This window comes from Populus nigra, chromosome 19, assembly GCF_951802175.1.
Source record: "Populus nigra chromosome 19, ddPopNigr1.1, whole genome shotgun sequence".
NCBI lineage: Eukaryota > Viridiplantae > Streptophyta > Magnoliopsida > Malpighiales > Salicaceae > Populus > Populus nigra.
Window position 1 is genome coordinate 12,864,537 of NC_084870.1, and position 17,798 is coordinate 12,882,334.

General features: G+C 33.9%; 2 protein-coding genes and 1 long non-coding RNA gene across 4 annotated transcripts in view; 1 reads left to right on the forward strand and 2 right to left on the reverse strand.

Annotated features, from left to right (window-relative positions):
- LOC133680043 (wall-associated receptor kinase-like 8) overlaps positions 1–14,342 on the reverse strand; it is a 43,729-nt gene extending 29,387 nt beyond the window's left edge. Inside the window, exon 1 of the mRNA XM_062102839.1 lies at positions 13,631–14,342. Within this exon, the coding sequence (XP_061958823.1) occupies positions 13,631–14,327 (697 nt within the window). The 5' untranslated portion in view covers positions 14,328–14,342. The remainder of the gene's footprint in view (positions 1–13,630) is intronic.
- Positions 1–14,620, reverse strand: part of LOC133680044 (wall-associated receptor kinase 2-like) — a 52,664-nt gene extending 38,044 nt beyond the window's left edge. The window contains exon 1 of the mRNA XM_062102841.1: positions 14,461–14,620. Within this exon, the coding sequence (XP_061958825.1) occupies positions 14,461–14,474 (14 nt within the window). The 5' untranslated portion in view covers positions 14,475–14,620. The remainder of the gene's footprint in view (positions 1–14,460) is intronic.
- Positions 6,442–9,495, forward strand: LOC133680047 (uncharacterized). Of its 2 annotated transcripts, none has more exons than XR_009836267.1 (3): positions 6,442–6,546; positions 8,525–8,629; positions 8,767–9,495. It is a non-coding gene; the product is annotated as an uncharacterized LOC133680047 (long non-coding RNA). The 2 variants fall into 2 exon arrangements; XR_009836266.1 differs by having other exon boundaries at positions 9,051–9,495.
- Positions 14,621–17,798: the final 3,178 nt, after the last annotated feature.

Consider the following 17,798-nt stretch of genomic DNA (forward strand, 5'->3'; position numbering starts at 1 on the left):
GTTCGGAAAATATCGCATCCGAAGTCATAAGTCAATGACGCCCCAGTAATGAATCATGAAGACTAAAATAAATGATGTGAAAGAAACCACTAGGAGAAAAAAAACAGGGAAAAGAAAAGTCCCTCGTGAGAATACAGTACTATACCCCACAAAGGCAGCCATATTGGAATATTTTCTTGTTTCTGCAAGCTAAGGTTCCCTTTCCTCAATACAAATGGGTATACTGTATTCTCAGGATAACAAAGTTATCTCATTGGAAAAATTACTTCTAAGTATGAAAATAACTTTATCATAGCTAGTAAACTTCAACAGGACCAGCCGAGCTCCATAGCGTATTTGCCACAGCAGAAACAGTGGAGAGCTTGGGACTTTACCCATAAATTAACCTACAAGACAATAACAATAATCCCAGACTTTGGCGCCATTAGCAACATTCATGTATAGTGATTTTGGTATTATAATCTAGGTTACGATTTTAAAAGTTAACAGTAGTAGTTGATTTTTTTTGTCATATTTTTTTATTTTTCTTTTTATACAATTACTTTCTTTTTATTTTGTTAACAAATAAAATTATGGAGACGTTTTGGAAATATTATGAAAATATATTTTTATAATATTAGCAGGCGTTCATCTTTTGTAAAGAATCATTTTTTTTTTCATTTTATTTCTTATTAATATCTTATTTTCTAATGATATTATTAAATTAATCAAAATTTTATTAAACTCATTTGAAGCAATTACATGAACATTATATTTTTAATTTTTTAAGAAATGTTTAATTTTTTTTAATATTTTTTTTGCAATAAAATAGATTAGCACGTGATGTAACGCAGATCACATACCTAGTGTTACCTAAAAGTAGTCAAGCATTGTAGCAAGTGTCCATTTGTTTTTTCATTTTAAAGTGTTTTTTTAAAAAATAAAAATATTTTTTTACTTTAAATTTATTTTTTAGTATTTTTAGATTGTTTTGATGTGTTAATGTTAAAAATAAAATTTTAAAAATAAAAAATATATTTTTAATTTTTTTAAAACAAAAAATAGTTTGAAAAACATAAACAATGATAAACAAAATCACCGGCATCAAAATTACTAAATGATATCTTTAATTATCTCAGGAATGGGAAAGATTTAACGTGGACATGCATGGGAGCCTTGGCAGCACCTTTCCCAGGTCATTTTCAGCCCATGATATGCCTACAAATCTTGAAATCTGAATTAATGAAATCCCCTCTTAAATATATTATAATACCTGAAATGTAATTAATAATTTGTAACGAGAAACAGAACTATTTCTGTTAAGAATATCATCATCATCATCATCATCATCATCATCATCATCATCATCATCATCATTGTTTTTGCTGCTGCTCTGCTGTTGTTGTTATCATTACCTCCTTTAGTTTTAGTTTTATCTTAAACAGAACTTTTCTAGTGTAAAAATCTCTCTCATTTGCAATCTCTTTTTAGTTTTAGTTTAGAAAGTTTGTCCGAAAGAAAGATAATAGACTGAATTAATGAAAAATCAATTTATGAATAGATTTTGAAGAAGAAGAAGAGGAGGAGGAGGAGGTTATATATCGCTTGGTTGACATCATTGACGTAATTAATCAGTGAATTAATTAGGATCAAGTGTATCTTAATGATTAGTAGGTTAATCAATACAAACTCCAAGTGTGCTATTTTTTCAATTATTTTTTTTAATTGTGTTACTTTGATAATTTTTTATTTATTGTGTTAAAAAAAACCCCTCTTGGTTCAGATACTCCGACCTCTCAACTTCTTTGTTGATATCTTATGGTAATCAAATCCGCTGGCATGTAACTGGTGCAGACCGACGTTTGTGGTCCCATGAGGCCAATTATTTTGGAAAATTCTGTCATGGTAAACTTTAATATATTTTTTAAATAAAAAATACTTAAAAAAATAACTACTAATATAATATTAAATGCCATTAAAAACATGTCTTATCGTTCTAAAGTTGGGTTGGGTGCATGAACTGTTGACGGTTTCATGTTTCTTCAACAGCCCCTGCAGCTAGCTAGGTGGAATCCAATGTTAATTTCTAAGGATTTATATAACCATTTGTATATATTATAAATGGATGTTAACATCAAGCTTAAAATAAGTGACACTAGACCTAGAAATTAACATATATATATATATGTTAATTTCTATATATATATATATATATATATATATATATATATATATATATATATATAACCATTTATATAACCATTTGTATATATTATAATGGATGTTAACATCAAGCTTAAAATAAGTGACACTAGACCTAGAAATTAACATATATATATATAACCATTTATATAACCATTTGTATATATTATAATGGATGTTAACATCAAGCTTAAAATAAGTGACACTAGACCTAGAAATTAACATATATATATATAACCATTTATATAACCATTTGTATATATTATAATGGATGTTAACATCAAGCTTAAAATAAGTGACACTAGACCTAGAAATTAACATTGGATTCCACCTAGCTAGCTGCAGGGGCGGTGGATTCAAGACCACAAGCAGGCACGAATGCAGCTAGTAAATGAGAGAAATAAAATGAAAATGGCATACATAGACAGCAACCTTGAAAGTCAACCTTCTTTTGCAGGACGCCATCTCTTCAACGAGATGTCATCTACTTTGGTCTCAAAAACTTTGACATTTCAAAGCGACTTGCAAATTAAATGCTACGGGCTCGTGTTAATTGTTTCCATTTTCCTCCAAATAACAAAAAATAAAAATAAAAATGAAGTTGATTAGCCAATCATACAGCAGTAGATTAAAAGTACCAGTAGTCCTAAGACCGACAATTGCAAGGTCAGACGTAGTGATCATGCACGCACTGCATGTTTCCTTCCTCCATTGCAGTGAAAGGATACATTTTACCAGGGCTATTGAGTGTTGTCTCCAAAAACATAAGCATAAAAAAAACTGGCCAAACCTACCGTGTACGTAGCTTCATCCAAAACAAACAAGGCAGGCTAACCTAGCTACTTCCAGGGCATCATCAAGGAGTAGGACACGGAAGTGTAAAAGGAAGTAAAAAACGTATCTTTACTTTGCCTATATAATTAGCTCCTACTAAAAAATAACTTTATCATAGTAAACTTCAACAGGACCAGCCGAGCTCCATAGGGTATTTGCCACGCCAGAAACACTAGAGAGCTTGGGGCTTTACCAATAAATTACCCTCCAAGACAATAATCCCAGACTTTGGCGCTATTAGCAACATTCATGCTTACTACTGATTTTGGTATTAATTATAATTCAGGTTAAGGTTTAAAAAATTAATAGTAATAATTGATTTTTTTGTTTTATTATTTTAGATTTATTTAATTTTATTTAATTTTTACTTTGTTAACAAATAAGATTATTGAGACGTTTTGAAAATATTACGAATATATATTTTTATAATATTGACAAGCATTCATATCTTGCAAAGAATCATTATTTTCTTTCCCGTTTTATATATTGTTGATATTTTATTTAATTTATAATGATATTATTAAATTAATCAAATTATTAAATTCGTTTGAGTCAATTATCTAAACATTATATTTTTATTTTTCAAAAAAATATTAAATCTTTTTTATATTTTTTATGTAATAAAAAAAATAGTGTTACCTAAGAGTGGTGAAGCATTGTACCAAGTAAAACAATGAGGCCAATTCTTTTAAAAATTCAGTCTTTCTTTTATTTTATTTTTTTCCTATTGGAAAATATCCCATCCTAAGTCATTAATTAGACAATGAGGCCTGAAGACTGAAACAAATGTTGTGAAGGAAACTATATAAATATAGGAGAAACAGACAATGAGAAGAAAAGTCCCTCCTTAATTAGAACAACCCAACCAACCATTGCATAGGCAGCCATTGCATAGGCAGCCATTTTGGAATGTTTTTACGTCCCCGTCAACTATCTAAACAACGAGAAGAAAACTTCATTTTGTCTACCTAATCTATCGAACATATCTACGTAACAATTTTAGAAAGATTTACAATTACATCATAATTTATTATTTGCTATTTGTGGAGGCCTAGATTGATGAGTCAATTGAAGTCCTTTCAAGAAAATAGAATATTTTTCCTAATGACACCCCACCACATGCACATAGCTTCCCTTTTCCTCGAGGTGTGTTTTCTCATTGGAAGATTTACTTCTTTGAAAAACTGCAGTGCCGTGGTCTTCACGCTGCCGGCCCCTTCATTGAGAGCACGTGCTCGAGCTGTTCTTTAATTGAAGGGGGAGGCGACTGTGAGAGAATGATTTTCGTGGAATATTACTTCCTCACCAAAGGAAAACTTGTGCACGAATTTTAATTGGGAGAAAGCATCTAGAAGCGCGACATGAAGGCTGATGGAAATCCAATCAGCAACAGTGCCAAGAAAGAGAATTTTCCAATAATTAAATTACAGAACATATTGAAAAACATGAAGGCTGATAGAAATCCAATCAGTAATGGTTTATCACTGGAAATCAATTTCACCAAATCCCAGATCTCACTCGAATATTGAAAATATCAAATAAACAAGAAAATGCTGGTGTTTGGCTCACCCTGTTTTTGGGTGTCACCTCATATAACTTGTCAGCAACCTTCACAAGTTCTGGCCTTGGTGGTTATAAATTGTGTGTTCGCCATATCAGCCAGGCGACGAATCATGTCTAGCGAAGAAAGTAATTAACGATCACCTCCAATGGTTACATCTGATGAATAAACAATAGCTAAATACAATACAGGGCACACATAACCACACACCAACAGCACTTTAGATTTTCTTTACAGATTCGACATTCCTATTTTCACTGCATGCAGATACAAGCCAAGATCTTGCCATACATATGGACCAGCAATTTCAGATGAGCAGGAGTTTCAAAATCTTACTGTCAGTCAAATTATTCAAACCAGTAGTAGCTTAAGTGGACAAATTATCTGCAGATGTAAAAGCAGGTATTCAATTATGGACGAGGAGCATGCATTTAAATATTACCAACTTCCCGTTAGATATAAATAACTACTTCCACTCGAGGAACCTAAAGATCAACTCCCTGCAATGGGTGGCAGCAATAGGTGAAGGGCACGGTGGTAATGCAAAATCTACATCTAGACTCAATACCAATAGCCAAAACAAGACCACAAAATAGAAACCATTAAAGCTTTAGGGAGATGCCGAAAAAAACGACATAGAAATAGGATTTTTCCAACAGCAGTCCTGTACTGGGGGTCCAGTGCTGCGTCTATCTCATCAAAAAGATAAAAAGGCAGCAGGATCACATCGTTGTATGGCAAATATCAATGTCAGGGCTACCACAGTTTTCTGACCCCCTGATAACCGCTTCATTGATTGTGTTTCCCCTTGCCCTGTAAATGAAACCTACATACCAAAACCAACTTGAGAAGCAGATTTAAATTCGAGGATGCCCATTTTCTCGAGGATAGAAGATGCTGTAGGCAAAATACTTCTGCTCACCCTATTTACTAGAAGGCAAAATTACAAATGAAAACAACATTTGCATGCATTTCATGGAGTACTGCTTTTAACAAGACTAGCTGAATCCTAATTAATCTCACCACTTTTGTCAATTTCAATACACAGAAAGTGCACTAAAAGGCTATTTACTATCCAATCCATCCTGTTTTTTTTTTTAAAAAATAAAATTCTGTATCCACATTTCTGCACAAAAATAAACGCAGACCTTCACTTTCACACCTATGTATTTCTCAACCCTTCCCTCCAAATCTGCCTCACGAGGTCCGTCATCATCATAATCATCATCCCCACGATCACCATCATGTCAAGATACCACAGATGTAAGCCATGACATTTTTAAACTGCACTCCTACAATTATCTCAAAATTTCAACATCAAAGACCAAGAAGAATACTAATTAAACTTGAAAAACAATAAAAAAACACAAATAAACAATGATTTTTACTTAAAATCTTCCAAAATCAACTAAATAATCCATTAACAAAAATACTACAATCAATTCATCAATCAAACCTAAAATAAAATCTACAAAACCCTAATTTTTAACAAAACAGAAAATTAAAACTAAATAACATAGTTATATAAAACCAAAGTATAAATCTTATATTTTAAATCTATTTTCTCTAACTCTCTTCTTCTTCCTTTATCTTTCCCTCTTTTCTGTTCTTCTTCTTTCCCCCTTTCTCTCTCAAATCAGATTCTTGAGTAATATGGTTGAAAATCAAAGCTAAATAACATAGTTATACATAACCAAAGTTTTGAAATTCTTTGTAATGTTTTGAATTAATGAGTAGAAAAATACAATAAAGTCCTTGGAGGCTTAAAAGTTGGAGTATAAATAAATAAGAGTATTTTAGTAATTAGATAAACATAAGAAATATAAATAGAAAGAAAAAAAAAGAAGAGATCTGAATATTTTGAGTGACAAACCGTGAGAGAGAAGGGAGAAGGGAGAAAGAAGAAGAAGAAGAGAAAAGAGGAAAATTAGAAAGGAAATAGAAAGGAGTTGGAGGAAATAAGTAAAAAGGTAAGATTATGTATAAATATGTGTTAATTAAGCTTTAATTTCGGTTTTGATAAATGTTAGGGTTATGAAGTTTGTGTTTTGGGTTTGATTGATGGTTTAATTTGAATGTTATAGAATTAATTGTTGTGGGTATTTGATTATTTGGATGATTTTGAGAGTTTGTAGATGATTTTCAGATATAGTTTTGTTGAATGGTGAATTTGTGTTAGAAATAAGGAAAGAACAGTGGGTTTTCTGTTGAAAATTCTGGGTTTGAGGTTGAAGATGACAAAAATTCAATTTGGTCCCTCAATTTGTGAAAATTACAGTTTAGTCCCCAAACTTTGGAAAATTTGCAGATTGGTCCCTGAAGCATATTCCGAGATTCTGAACAGAATAACATATTAATTATGGGCAGAATTACTGTATAGATATGAAAATTTAACACAATTTGGTCCTTCAATTTGACAAAAATTACAATTTGACCCTAAAAATTTGGTAAAATTCCAGAATGGTCCCTGGAGTATAATGAGATGATCTGGACAGAAATGAGGATGAATTATGGACATAATTCCACTATATTAATGAATTTATGATATGTTTAGTTTGGTCCTCCAATTTGACAAAAGTTGCAATTTGACCCTTAAAAATTTGGTAAATCCCAAATTAGTCCCTAGCTGTAATATTAGCTTTTTCAGATTAGTTTGATGAATAATTAAGGGTTATTTAGTGAATTATTGCCAATTTTATTAGTTGTTTTATTATGGATTAGATTTCGGGAAAACCGTTAAATTTTGGGTTTTTGAGAAAATTGACTAGTTAGTTCAAAAACATTTAGGGTTATGGAATGCACCCTTAAATAAGTGTATTGAATAGGTTATATATATTCTTTTGAGTCATTCTTGAATATGTCTCATTTGTGTTCAGATAATCCTGATATTCTACCGGCGGAATGTTAGTAGGATTTTCTTCGGTGTTTGCTTTTGACTTCTGTTTGCTTTCGAGTCAGGTGAGTGGATAATTTTCCATATGCATGAGAAATATTATAAATATTTGATTTGTTAATATGAATTGGATCATGCTTCTTGATAATATATATGTTGATTATTATCCTTGTTTTGATAAAGTATGATCAATTGTTGAATCTGAATTCTTGATATGAACCAGTATATATTTTGAATTGAATTCTAAATTGATAGCTCCTCATTTGATTGATGTCATGAGTTGAGCCTTGAGATATGAATATGTCTGTTTGATTATAATTATGAACCTATGGTATGTCAGTCAGAATACCCATGCTAACAGGATAGTGTTAGTCTTTGTGCACATCGTATCTGAACCCTAGTTGGTCGGGGGAGTCACCAACCTGTGTGGACTGATCATCCCACAGTACGAAGCCTCATGCTCATTGCATTTTGATTTTCTGACGAGCTTTACCTTCTGATATTCTTGTTATGACCTATTTGAGAAACCTTTCTATAAGAACCTAGAGTCATACTTGTATATATATTTCTTATTGTTGTATTACCTCGTGTGTGTATATTGAACGTTATCTACTCATTGAGTTGTTGAACTCACCATCTCATTATTTATTCCTTTCAGGCTTATAGCTTGATAGCAGATCATTTTGTTGGACCTTCAGAACCTGCTCTTTTGGTAGTAATTTGCACCTTCTTTTATGTTTAGTTAGTGCTCCAAAACTCTGAACTTATATAAACTCTTGTATTAAGACAATTCAATTATATTATGAAGTTGATTTTATTATTAATGTTGCGTTGAACTCTGATTAAGTTAGGATAAGTTTGGGTTCGCATAGGTATGGAACTTTGAAGGGAAACATTGCCTATGTGCCGGTCATGGATCCGGGATTCGGATCATGACAACTGCTTAGTTAAATTTCTTATGTTTTTTATTAAATTATGTATCCAAAACCAAGTCATAGAATATTATGAAAAGCAAACAATTGTAACCTTTTGCTTTCACTTTTTGAATGTCGCAGGGTTTTGTCATCTCTGATTGGGAGGGTGTCGCTAGGGTTACTTACCCTCCTCATTGAAACTACACAGAATTAGTTCTGAAAGGAATTTCAGCCGGCATTGACATGGTTAGTTGATTCCTACCTCTCTATTCTCAAAGACTAGCAGAACCTTGCCTATTCTTGTCAAACAAAATGTTTTTTTTTTCTGGTTAATTAGAGCTGTTGCTTTCCTTGACATTGAAGCTTTAACATGTGTGTTTCAGATCATGATTCCATACAACCATACCGAGTTCATCAATATTATGACTGACTTAGTAAATAACAATTATATGTCCATGGACCGTATTGAATATGATGCTGTCAGGAGGATTTTGCGAGTGAAATTCACTTTAGGTCTATTTGAGACTCCCTTAGCTGATGAGACCTTGGTTGACCAGCTCGAAAGCCATGTAGCTTTATATGTCTGAATCTAAGCATTCCTTTCCCATTTTAGGAGATTAATTATTTGTCCGAAAACTTGCCACTTGTTATGAAAACTGGCTCACAGAGATTTGGCAAGGGAAGCTGTGAGGAAGTCACTGGTGCTGTTGAAGAATGGAGAGAACGCGGATGCCCCAGTTGTACCCCTCTCTAAAAAAGCATCTAGGATCCTTGTAGCCGTAAGCCATGCCAACAATCTGGGCTATCAGTGTGGAGGATGGACTGCAACTTGGCAAGGCGTTGATGGCAACAATTACACTGCTGGTATAATTAACATGCTTCTCCTTTTTGCTTCCATTTCAAGCACGATTCTCTTGAATTTAAGTATAATAGTAGCAGTATTGATGGAGCTTGTCCTATCGCACAATGAGCAGGAACCACCGTCTTAAGTGGTATCTCAGTCGTAGTTGATCCAAGCACAGAAATCGTCTACAGCAAGAACCCTGATGTTGATTTCGTCAAGTCCAACAACTTCTCTTATGCCATTGTTGTGGTCGGAGAGACTACTTATGCTGAGACAGCTGGAGACAGTTTGAACCTAACCATAGGTGAACCAGGTCCAAGTACGATCCTCAATGTTTGCGGCAATGATAAGTGCGTTGTTGTCACAGTATCTGGCCGTCCAGTCGTGATTGAGCCCTATGAGTCACAAATCGATGCTCTTGTTGCTGCTTGGTTGCCAGGCACTGAAGGCCAAGGAGTAGCAGATGTGCTTTTCGGGGATTATGGATGTACTGGAAAGCTGCCTCGAACTTGGTTCAAGGCCGTTGATCAGCTCCCAATGAATGTTGGTGACTCTCATTACGATCCCCTCTTCCCCTGTCAATGCTAGCTATAAAATCTGCTTTTGAAGACATGTAATGTTACAAGACACTTAGCGGAGTCATGCTTTTTGCTTTGTTTTTCTTTTTTTGAACAGATTGTTGTTTGAAGTTTCAGTTAGTATGGAGATTGTTGATTTGATATGTCTATGCATTGCATGCCATAACATAGGAGTTATGTTAGCTAGAAACTTGTTGTTTTTGGATAGATTGCATGATTAGGTACCAACTTACTTGGTGAAATAGTATTGTTGAAAGAAAAATTTTATTTGAAAAATAGTATAGCCGAAAAAAAATCTTGGAAAATCATATTTTAAAAGATTGTGCCACAGTATCTTTGAAAGGTTGCCTCAATGAGAGTAGAGCAACTTTAAGAAAAAAAAGTAATTTGTTTTAGTTCTTAGAAATACAATCAACTTTGATCAAGGCAATATTATATCAGAACTAAAGTAGATGGTCTTATGTGGTATCGCCACAGTAGCTTCAGGTAATTTAGTCTTTAGCCATCTGGGCAGCTAGCACACATTAATTCTTGGATTCTACATGTAAATCTGCAGTTATCCTTTGATTCAGCTACTACCCCATGCTGAATTTCTTAACATGCAGAAAAAAATCAAAATAACTTCTTTATAAACAAACATTTGGATTTGAGATTCTTGTGATTAGATAAATTCACCTTTTATGCTTCAAAGATACATCTATTAAGAGTTTTGATAAGTTTTTCCCCATAATAGTAGATTATATATTAATTGATCCGTCCCTACACACACACACACTACTCCTAGTATGAGAACTGAGAAATTAGATGGGGGCATGGTTTTAAAGCATCAACGAAAAAGGATTTACAGTGAATAGAGGTGGCAAAAGCAACGAACAATTACGATGATCATCAGAAAATTGGCCAAGGTGGTTTTGGCTGCGTGTACAAAGGAGTTTTACCATATTATACCCAACTTGCAGTCAAGAAGTTTAAGGGAGTAGACTAGGCTCAAATGAACGAGGAATTTCAACATGAAATTGGCTACAAGAATGTGGTCAAAAGCTACTCGAACTATTTTTGCAGATCAAAGAGCCATTACTAGTTTACAAATTCATCTCAAACGGAACCCCTTTTCATCATATCCGTTTGAGGGTAGCTGCTGAGACTGCACTTGCACTTGATTATTTGCGTTCTTTAGCGAACCCTCCAATCGTTCATGGGGATCTCAAGACAGTGAACATCCTTCCGGATGAACATTTCACAGTAAATATAACTGATTTCACCAGGTGAAGCTGATATAGCCAAAAAAAATACAGGGGAATTTTGGCTACCTGGATAGTGAGTTTCTTATGACAGGTAATTTAACAGTAAAGAGTGATGTCTTCAGCTTCGGAGTAGTTCTCGTGGAACTTCTGACAGGACATAAGCCAAACTCTAATGCCTGGAGAGAAGCGTAACTTCATTTTCATCTCATCATTGGAAAACAATCATGTCCTGAAACGGAGGAGATAGACATGGTTGCTGAGCTTGCAAAAAGATGTACAGATAGCAGAGGTGTAAAAAGGCCAAGCATGAAGTATCTAATGAGCTATCTAGGCTAACAGCACTTCATGAATACTTATGGGTTCAGAAAAATAGTGAAGAGATATTATATTTGGAAATGATCACTCTTCTCCATGAGAATGCAAGTCCTTCAATAAGTAAACCTAAGATTGGTCAGACAGTCATGTCCTTAGAGATTGAAAATTACCTTATTGAAGTCCAGAAAGTCCGCTACAATCACAAAGTCCAAATTAAATGCTACGTTGAGGTGGTCTAGCATCTCCCTAAATCACTGGGATCAAAATTATATCACATATCAGGAATGGCCTTTCGGTCCATGGTTCCACAAAATCTACCATGCAAGGTAAACTGATTGCTTTATTATGATCTTTACATGATGAATAAAGAAAGGATAAATCCAGAAACATGTTGAGTTTGCAGGATCCTGGAGACAATAATACTCAATAATCACTACCAATAAAGCTGCAACTTAATCAAACAAACTATTTAGTACACGCTTGACAACAATTCTTGGCCCTCCGAAAGTGCAGCATGTTTCCTTGGCAAATTCCAATTTTAAATGCTATCGGTGTAGTTTTCAATCTCAAAGGATATGACAGTTTGGGATTGACTCGTGGGAGGACTTGCGTTGTTGCGGAAAGATTGTGATGATTCGACTAGCAAGTGCTCTGTCTCATCGCTATTTTGCTTGGCCCATGATTTCTGATTAAGGGCTTTCAGCTTAGCAAGCTCCTCTGACACTTCCTTCATGGATGGGCGGTTTACTCCTGTGCTATTCAGACATCTTTTAGCAAGCTCAGCAACAGCTTCTATCTCATCCATCTCAGCTTCATCAGCTGCTTGAAAATCCAAAATCCCAAAAAGATCATTATTTTCCAATGCTGAGTTGAAGTACTGAATAAAGTTCCGTTTCTTTCCTGACTTGGAATTTGAGTTTGGCTTCTCCCCTGTGAGAAGCTCCACAAGAACTACCCCAAAGCTATAGACATCACTTTTTTCAGTTAAATTAGCCGTCATAAGATACTCTGGATCCAGGTAGCCGAAAGTTCCTTGTATTTTGGTGGCTAAAATATTGGTCTGGCCTGGAGAAATAAGCACCGAAGCTCCAAAATCTGCTACCTTTGCCGTGTAATTATCGTCTAATAGAATGTTCACCGACTTGACATCTCCATGAATAACTGGAGGGTCTGCTAGAGAGTGCAAATAATCAAGCGCGAGAGCAGCCTCCGATGCAATCCTCAGACGATTGCTCCAGGAAGCCAATGGCTGTGACCTTTTGTCATGGATGTGCTTGAAAAGGGTCCCATTTGAGATGAACTCGTAAACTAGTAATGGCACTTTGGTCTCCAAGCACAGGCCCAGGAGTTTTACCACGTTCTTGTGGTTGACCTGTGAAACAACGCAGATTTCATGTTGGAAATCCTCGTTCATCTGAGCTTTGTCCATCCCCTTGGACTTCTTGACAGCAACTAGTGTACTGTCTGCTAAAACTCCTTTGTAAACTGAACCGAAACCACCTTCCCCGAGTTTTTTATCATCATCATAATTGTTGGTTGCTTTTGTCAGCTCTGCCTCACTAAAAATCCTTACTCTTTGATGCTTTAAAACCGTTCCCCCATTTTCTCTGAAGTTCTTGTCCTTTCTTCTTTTACTCAAGATCATGAAGAGCAATAGACAAATAATCACCAGGGAAACTATAGCGCCTACGACTGCATACAGAAAATCAATGAAAAAAAAATGAATCTCTTGAACAGAAACGTTTCCATGTCATATTTAGTGGCTATGCTAACCTCATGTGTTGAGAGGGAGGAATAAAGGATGTATGCAATGCAGAATCCAATAACAGGAGCTTATTGGTTCTCTGAGAACTAAAGATGGAGCTCTGGAAGCAGTCAAAGCAAGCAATAGCAGCCACTGGTATAGAAGAAAAATTCAAAGGATATTTACCTGCTATAATGGTAGTGATAGCAAATCCTTGACAGCCTACTTTGCCATCACCATGCATGCCAAGTGAACATTTACATTCGTAATCCCCAATGGTGTTGTGGCATTTACCATGACATGTGTATTTCTTGGGATCCTTGCACTCATCAATATCTGTAAACATAACAATTATGAATAGGCCTTAATTCAATACAATTTAGTCTACACGAATATAAATTCTAGAAATTTCTGGCAGGTCTACGCATTTAGAAGTTGTTTTGTTTCATCAATATCTGAGAATAAGAATGAACAATCTTTTAATTTGAATTACGTAACTAGTGAAGGCATCTGTCACTTTACCTTGGCATCCTTTTTCAAGATATGGGTTTCCTTCGAACCCTTCATTGCATGCGCAGCGATATCCTTGACCATTATCGGAGTAGTAGCAATTTGTATTGATGCCACAAGCATATGAACTCTTATTGGCCCGAGCCTCTTCGCATGTCTCGGTTTGAGCTACCCATTCGATCACAACATTTGATGTATCATTAGGTTTTGAAGTTCGAGAGAGTGGCCAATCCGACAGGTCAAGGGAGTCTATGTCCTCAAGGAAAGCAAAGCCACAAGGGGTAGATGTGGAAACATCCGTGTGGTTGCGAAAGCTCTGAATGGTAATATTTAGTGACTTGAGACCCTTGGGAATCGAGGTCTGGCAGCATCCAGAACCTGAGCAGGGATTCTTCTTTGACATGGTAACATTTCCAGTGCATAAAGAGAGACAAGCAGCCCCGAATGTCGCCTCCTTGTTGGTCACCGTGGCAGTGGTATCACAACCAACTGCTGTGAACATATTTCGAGTGTCTGAAAATGTGTACGCTGGTCCAAGTGTCATAGACAGCCGCCCTGACTTGTCATGGCATTCGAACGATGTATGAATGCCTACAGTGACTGTGCCATTCAGCAATGATATATTGCGAGCAGGCACGTTGCGTCCAAGCAACAGTTCAAGATGACCATCATCAGTGGCATTGCAATGTAGAAAGAAGTTAGCATTCATGGCACATCTTTGTTCGCCAATCCCAAACGGGTAAGGAACAATAACATCCCCACACCTTTCTTGGCAGCCATCTCTCACATCTGGATTTGCTGTTGCTCCTGTTACTGCAGCCACAAGGAGCAAAAACACCCACCTCTGAAGTATCATTTTCTATACACCACCTAACTTAATATATGCATAGAAAGAAGCTCCAAACCAACTCTCTCCCGCTAATTTTTAATTGTGCAGCTTCATTTCCTGGTAGACAATATATAGCTAAGAGAGACTAACAGAAAACACCCATCATATGACCAATTCCGAGATGAAATGGTCAATGAAGTCTTGAGAGTCCTTTCTTTGATCTTTCTTTAATAGTAATCCAAAATTAACCCAAATGTGATGTGTAAGACGCTACGATGAATTGAATATGGATTTATTGTATATGAATATGGTGATCAAAACAATTCAAAAACATAAAAAATATTAATTTTTAAAAAATATTATCCAAAAAACAAACACATTCTATAATAATTATGAAATAGAGTCGCACCTAGAAAGAGTCCCCGTTGCTGCAGTCAAAATCCAAAATTAAAGGATGTATAATTATATATATACACGCGCGGGCAAAACCCCAAACTTGACTTGATCGAAGTACTCCACCAATTCTCTCATCTACCAACAGACCAAAAATAAATGTATGTATGATTTGTGTTGTTTTGTGTATAATCATATTTTTTTTGTTAAAATCTTTTGGTGATTGTTTTAAATCTTACAATACCTTTTTTAATTCAAGTTGTTCTTTTTTTTATTATTGTTGAAGGTATTAAAATATTTTTATAATAAAAATAATTAATATTAAATTTTAAAAAGCCGATGACACATGTGATGTTGTTTGATGGTGGAACATGCCTTTTCGCTCCCCCTTTGAATGCGTCGTCGCATCTTCTTTCTCTTGATAAGGCGCATGTTATCAAAGAGTGGATTATTTGTCTTTGGTCAAGCATTTTTTTTCTTTGTTTCTCTCACCTCCTTCCTAAATTATAGATTAGTCTTCTTGGTTTTTTATATTTCTACTTTAGCCCCTTTTCATTTAATTTTTTTAATTTTTATACTTGGTTTTTTAAAAAAACAATTTCTTTTTAATTTAGACCTTCAATTAAAATTTATATATATTATATTTTTAAATTCAATCCTTATTCTTTTCATTCTTTTTTTTCTTGGCCTTTTTATAAAAGTTTTATTGATTTTAAATTTTATTATTCAATCCAAGTTTATGTTGTGTTATTATTTTCAATTTGGTCCTTATTTTTTTTATTTTTTTTCTTTTTGTTGGAGTTATTTTTCTTTCAAATTTAACCCTCCAATCAAAAATTTGTCATTTCTCTTTTAACTTCTTAGTTTTTTCCTTGCCCTTTTAACACAAGTTTTATTTCTTTTGAATTTATTTTTTCAATTATAATTTGTCAAATATTTTTTTTTAACTTGATCCTTATTCTTTTAATTTTTAATTTTTAATTTTTCTCATTGGCCCTTTTATAAAAAATTTATCAGTTTTTAATTTTATCTTTTAATCCAAGTCATGGTGTGTTATTTTTAAAAAAAAAACATTGGTCCTCATTCTTTTATTTTTTTTTGTTGGAGTTACATTTCTTTTAAATTTAATCCTCCATTCAAAAACTTTTAATTGCCCTCTAATTTATCTTGTATTTTGATTTTCACCATCATTCTTTTAATTACCATTTTTTAATTTAGATCCTTTTGTGTTGTTAATTTTTGCCCCCTATTTCATTCTTCAAAGTTTAATTTGTTAGGGATTATGCTTCACCATTTTTTCATGTTTGAAAAGTTGATGTTGGTTGACATTCTTTTTTTTTTTTCAATTTCACCATTCATCATTAGTTTTGTTTTTTTTTGAAGAATTGACTCTGTTGTTTTCTTTGATTTTTTTTATAGAATTATCTCGATCTCATGACCTGGACCATGAGTTTTGCGGCAAACCACAGGTTGACTAACCCCTTATTATCTATTTCATTATCATTTAGCATTAGTGTTTTTTTATTTAAGAATTGACTTTGTTGTTTTATTTGATTTTTTTATATAGAATTATCTCGATCTCATAACATGGGTGTAATGTTTTGTATTAAAAAAGATAGGAAAAGACAACAAAGCCCTTGGAGGCTTAAAGAGAGGGTATAAATGAATGAGGGGTAGTGTAGTAATTCAACAAACTTGATAAATATAAATAGAAAGGAAAAAAAAAGAGATCTGAAAATTTAAAGTGAAAAACTGACGGGAGAGAGAAGGGAGAAAGAAGAAGAAAAAGAGAAAAGAAGGAAATTACAAGGGAAATAGAAAGGAGTTGGAGGAAATAAGTTTAAAGGTAAGATTATGTATAAATATGTGTTATATAAGCTTTAAATTTTGGTTTTGATGAATGTTAGGGTTTTGAAGATTGTATTTTGGGTTTGATTGATGAGTTAATTTGAATGTTATAGGGTTAATTGTTGTGGGTATTTGATTATTTGGTTGATTTTGAGAGATTGAATTGAAAGATTATGATTTTGAGTTATGATTTTGTTTGAATGGTGAATTTGTGTTATAAATTTGGAGAGAACAGTAGGTTTTCTGTTAAAATTCTGGGTTGGAGCTTGAAGATGACAAAATTTTGGTTTGGTCCCTCAATTTGTGAAAATTACAGTTTAGTCCCCAAACTTTGGAAAATTACAGATTGGTCCCTGGAGCATATTCCGAGATTCTGAACAGAATAAAATATGAATTATGGGCAGAATTCCTGTATAGTTATGAAATTTTAACACTTTCAATTTGGTCCTCCAATTTGACAAAACTTACAATTTGACCCTAAAATTTTGGAAAAATTCCAGAATGGTCCCTGGAGCATAATGAGATATTCTGGACAGAATTGAGGATTAAATATGATCAGAATTTCAGTATAGTCATGGATTTATGGTATTTTTAGTTTGGTCCTTCAATTTGACAAAGTTACAATTTGACCCTTAAAAATATGATAAAATTCATATTGGTCCCTAGCTGTAATATTAGCTTTTTCATATTGGTTTGATGAATAAATGAGGGTTATTTAGTGAATTATTATCAAGTTTTATTATTTGCTTTATTATGGATTGGTTTTCGGGAAAACCGTTAATGTTGGGTTTTTGAGAAAATTGACTGGTTAGTTCAAAAACATCTAGGGTTACAGAATACACCCTTAGTTAAGTGTATTAAATAGGTTAAATGTTCTTTCAAGTTGTTCTTGAATATGTCTCCTTTGTGTTCAGATAATCCTCATATTCTACCGACGGGACGTGAGTAAGATTTTCTTCGGTGTCTGCTTTTGACTTCTGTCTGCTTTCAAGCCAGGTGAGTGGATACTTTTCCATATGCATGAGAAATATTATAAATATTTGACTTGTTAATATGAATTGGATCATGCTTCTTGATAATATATATATATATATATATATATATATATAT